The following is a 4,390-nucleotide window of genomic DNA, read 5'->3' as shown; positions in this document are numbered from 1 at the left end:
TTAAAAGTTAAGTGAACATGTTTTGTGGAATTAGAACATCCATGATCATCCAAATACAAGAAAGTGTAATGATAAAAGAAGATAATCGATAACTAAGAACAATAAACTTTCTTTAATTTTGCATGTTTAAATGTGGATGTGTACATATTTCTTTGAACTAATAATATTTTGTTAAGATAAAAAGGAGAAATAATAGTGATGCATCCCTCTTAGTAACCAGGGAAAATTGGTGGAGGTGGTGAGGCATAAATTGAGCCCAAGTTTGGAGGAAGGACAACATCCTCGAATACAGGTGGAGGGGGAGATGCCAAATGAGCAGGAGGTGGTGATTGAACAGGTTTGGGTGGAGGAGGAGAAAAGACGGGTGGAGGTGGAGAGGAGACGGGAGGAGGAGGAGGTGATGAGACTGGTGGTGGTGGGGAATGAACTGGAGGTGGCACTGGTTTTGGACTTGGAACTGGAGGTGGAGGTGATGAGACTGGTGGTGGTGGGGAATGAACTGGAGGTGGCATTGGTTTTGGACTTGGCACTGGAGGTGGAGGTGATGATATTGGTGTTGGTGGGGAATGGACTGGAGGTGGAGGTGATAAAGTCGGTGGTGGTGGGGAGTGGACTGGAGGTGGAGGTGATGATATTGGTGGTGGTGGGGAATGGACAGGAGGTGGAGGTGATGAAGTCGGTGGTGGGGGGGAGTGAACTGGAGGTGGAGGTGATGATACTGGTGGTGGTGGGGAATGAACTGGAGGTGGGGGTGATGAAGCTGGTGGTGGTGGGGAATGGACGGGAGGGGGCATTGGTTTTGGACTTGGAACCGGAGGTGAAGGTGATGACACTGGTGGTGGTGGAGAGTGAACTAGAGGGGGCATTGGTTTTGGGCTTGGCACTGGTGGTGGAGGTGATGACACTGGTAGTGGTGGAGAGTGGACGGGAGGTGGCATTGGTTTGGGACTTGGCACGGGAGTTGGTGGGGACTGAACTGGAGGAGGTTTTGGTTTTGGACTTGGCACTGGGGGTGGAGGCGATGCCACGGGTGTTGGTGGGGACTGAACTGGTGGTGACTTTAGTTTTGGACTTGGTACAGGTTTGGGTGGGTTAGTCTTTGGTGGTTTAGGGGTTGAAGGGGTTTTCTTGGGTGGCATAGGGGTTTTTGGGTCCTTTGGGGCTGGTCCTTCACCGTTAGATCTACATTTATCTTTACTACAATCTACAATTTTACTTAAAACAGATTGACAATCTTTCTCACTCCTCTGACCTGGTTTTCCTTTTAGACAATTTTCCTTATCATCTAACACTGGATTTCTTGGAAGTGGTGGTGCACAACCTTCATCCAAGTTTTCAAAATAATTGTAAGAGAATGTAAAATTCGCCAAATTTGGTAAGGTACAAATAGCCTTTGGAATTTCTCCTCTAAACATGTTAGATGCAATATCAAGTACTTCCACTTTTTGCATCAACTCCAAACCTCTAGGCAAGGATCCTACGAATTTATTTTTACTAATGTCAAACACCTTTAGGCTCTTGAGCTTAGATATCTCTTCGGTCACACAACCAGAGAGATCGTTATTTGTGAAAACAAGCTCATCTAATGTGTTCTCCATTTTACCAATACTATGAGGAATGCAACCGTGGAACCTATTGTTCGCCAAAACCACCACAGAGGCATTAGAATTTCCAATATTTGGAGGTATAGTGGAAACAAATCGGTTATTGTTTAAGAAGATGGCATCAAGATTCTTATCGAATAGTTCAGAAGGAACTGACCCTTCAAAATCATTAAACCTAATATCAAGGAAGTTAAGTTTAGGCAACTCCAAGACAATCTTAGGAAATGGCCCCACAAAACGGTTATTACTAAAATCAATCTCGTCTAAAAGCTTAAGATTGTTAATACTCTTAGGGATTATTCCACAAAATCTATTAGAATTGATATGAACAAGACTAACATCAGCTAGGAAACCAATCTCCACGGGAAGATGCCCCGCGATGTCTGCATTATTAAGATCAATCCCAGCAACAACATTGATGTTAGGATCATCAAGTGCTTTGTCACAAAAGACACCATTATATGTACAAACATCAGCACCCTCCCAATTACTAGTGAATTTTGAAGGATCTGAGTAAATCGCCTTCTTCCATGCTTGAAGAGCAATGTAAGCCCTCTTAAGCCTAGGATTTTCAAATTTCAAGTCAATATTCTTCTCATATTCAACTATATTAGGAAGATCACCAGTACCAGAAATGAGTTGTCGACGCGCAATGAAAGCTACTTCATCATTAGTTAATGCATAAGAAGATGATACAAGATTGAGAAGAATAAGAAGAAAAAAGCAACCTAAGGCCTTTATGTTTGGAGGAACTGTCATATTCTTTTTTTTTGTGAAGACCCCCTAAGTGAGACCCAAGACTGCTTATAGAATCTTGTTGACAAGGAAAATGGATGGTGTTATATGGAGGTAAAAGAAGGATGGTTCAAGGTTGAGAGTTTGTTGATGTTTTCTAAATTAACCTCACACAATATTAGAGGGTCTAAACAATTCATACACAAACTTTGAGGAGAAACAATTGTTGATAACCATATTTTAACCTATTGAAAGGGGAAATCACCAATAATATATATATATATATATATATATATATATATATATATATAGTATGTTGTTATTCTTTACCGTCTAAAACTAATGGACATTATATTAGTGATAATATTTTTTCATTTAATTCATCACAACTTAGAAATGTTTGACTTCACTGTCAATATATCGAAAGTGATCCAGTGTTGCTAAATATGTTTTTTTTTAGAGACAATTAACGGATTATAGTGTGCATAATAGTTTGGTAATGCGTTACTCTTTTAAGTCAATGTTTACTCTAAGGAGTCCATGCATTATCTTTTTTTTTTCTTTTTCTCTTTTTCACCTCTAAGGGACTAGTTCGATTAATAATAAGTTTGAACATAATTTTAATTTGTACAGAAATATGTACGATCAAGGGCGAATATAGGGGGTCGTCAGGTGTTCATCCAAAATTTTGAGCAAGAAAATTACACCGTATATTTATCTTATATATATGGACGGGTGCATTATAATACCAAAACTATTCCTCGAAGCGCATATAGTTCAACAAATATGAGAAAATAGAGTAGTATATACAACTATACTTTCTCAATTTATTTTATTTCACTTTTAATCTGTTTCAAAAAGTGACATTACTTCTGTATTTTGGAAATTGTATATTAGTCTTATGTATTTTACTCCAAATATTTTACTCTTAATGACATGAATTGTTAATTGGGATCAATAGTTGATATATGTTATTTTAAGTTAAATTTGATGTTTTGATGATTTAATAAATTTTCGGATCTAACAAGGGACCTGGTCGATGAAAGACTCCGTACATGAAAAAGACGAAAGACAACTGTCGAAAAGTTGTGTCTACAAGGAAGAACACTGCTCATACTCAACAAAGGTCCGGATGGAATGTTGAAGCTAGCGTCTTTGTTGTATTTAGAGTTTTTTGTCTTGTGTTCTTAAATTGCAAAACTACTCCTAAATTATAAATGATAGTGGATCGGTTGCTTGTCTAAGTCTTTCGGTTGAGTCAGATTAACTAGAGTTAGTTAGTCGAATCATTTTTGTTTTAGTCAAGCCTCTTTACATCATTGTTTGGATGTTCTCTTGGGTAGAGTTGCCTAGGAGTTTCAACTAGAGTTGGTTGATGTACGGTGCAATAAAGCTGCTGCTTGTTTAAATCCCTATCTTTGAGATATGTAGTTGGTGGTTAGAGTTAGCCTTGTTGGTTAGTTGACGTTTAGATCAAGTAGAGTTAGTTGATTTAGTGAGCAATAGAGTTATTGGTTAGTTCTTTTGCCGTAGAGTTGCTATAATAAGAGAGAAGGGATTAAAGAGTTTTAATTCCTAGGTTACGAGAGTTTGTAATCTGAAGTTTTGCTCCATTTTGAGTGAAATGGAGTCTGGTTATAAATCATGTGAGTACAGATTGTGATTTTCACCTACCTTGAGCAAGGAGGTTTTCAAGTAAAATCTCGTGTCTGATTTACTTTGAGCTATTTATTTTCTGCACTATTATTCTGTTGAGGGACCTGGTCCAATGATTACTAGTGGACGCATGTATTCTATCAGTATAAAAGTTTTTCTTTTTTTAAAAAATAAATTATACAGGAAGCATTAAAAAAATGAAAAAAGATTTACAAAGTAACTCTTCCTAACAAAAAGTTCAGATTGTGAGCCAATTAAGACCAACAAGAGTAATATATTAGAAAAACTTATAATGGCCTAATGGGCATAAAATGAATAATAAAGTAGTTCAATTTCAAACATTGATAAAATTACATGGTAGGCATTAATTCGTTATCATATTATAGTTTAAAGAA

The 4,390-nt window shown here is 37.6% G+C and overlaps 1 protein-coding gene across 1 annotated transcript; it reads right to left on the bottom strand.

Annotated features, from left to right (window-relative positions):
• LOC107001441 (pollen-specific leucine-rich repeat extensin-like protein 1) lies at nt 1–2,547 on the bottom strand. The gene has a single exon (XM_015199483.2). It carries the CDS (start codon nt 2,361–2,363, stop codon nt 210–212), a length of 2,154 nt encoding a protein of 717 aa, XP_015054969.1. The 5' UTR covers nt 2,364–2,547; the 3' UTR covers nt 1–209.
• Nucleotides 2,548–4,390: the final 1,843 nt, after the last annotated feature.

This window comes from Solanum pennellii, chromosome 10, assembly GCF_001406875.1.
Source record: "Solanum pennellii chromosome 10, SPENNV200".
Taxonomy (NCBI): domain Eukaryota; kingdom Viridiplantae; phylum Streptophyta; class Magnoliopsida; order Solanales; family Solanaceae; genus Solanum; species Solanum pennellii.
This window is presented reverse-complemented; position numbering and strand designations above follow the sequence as displayed.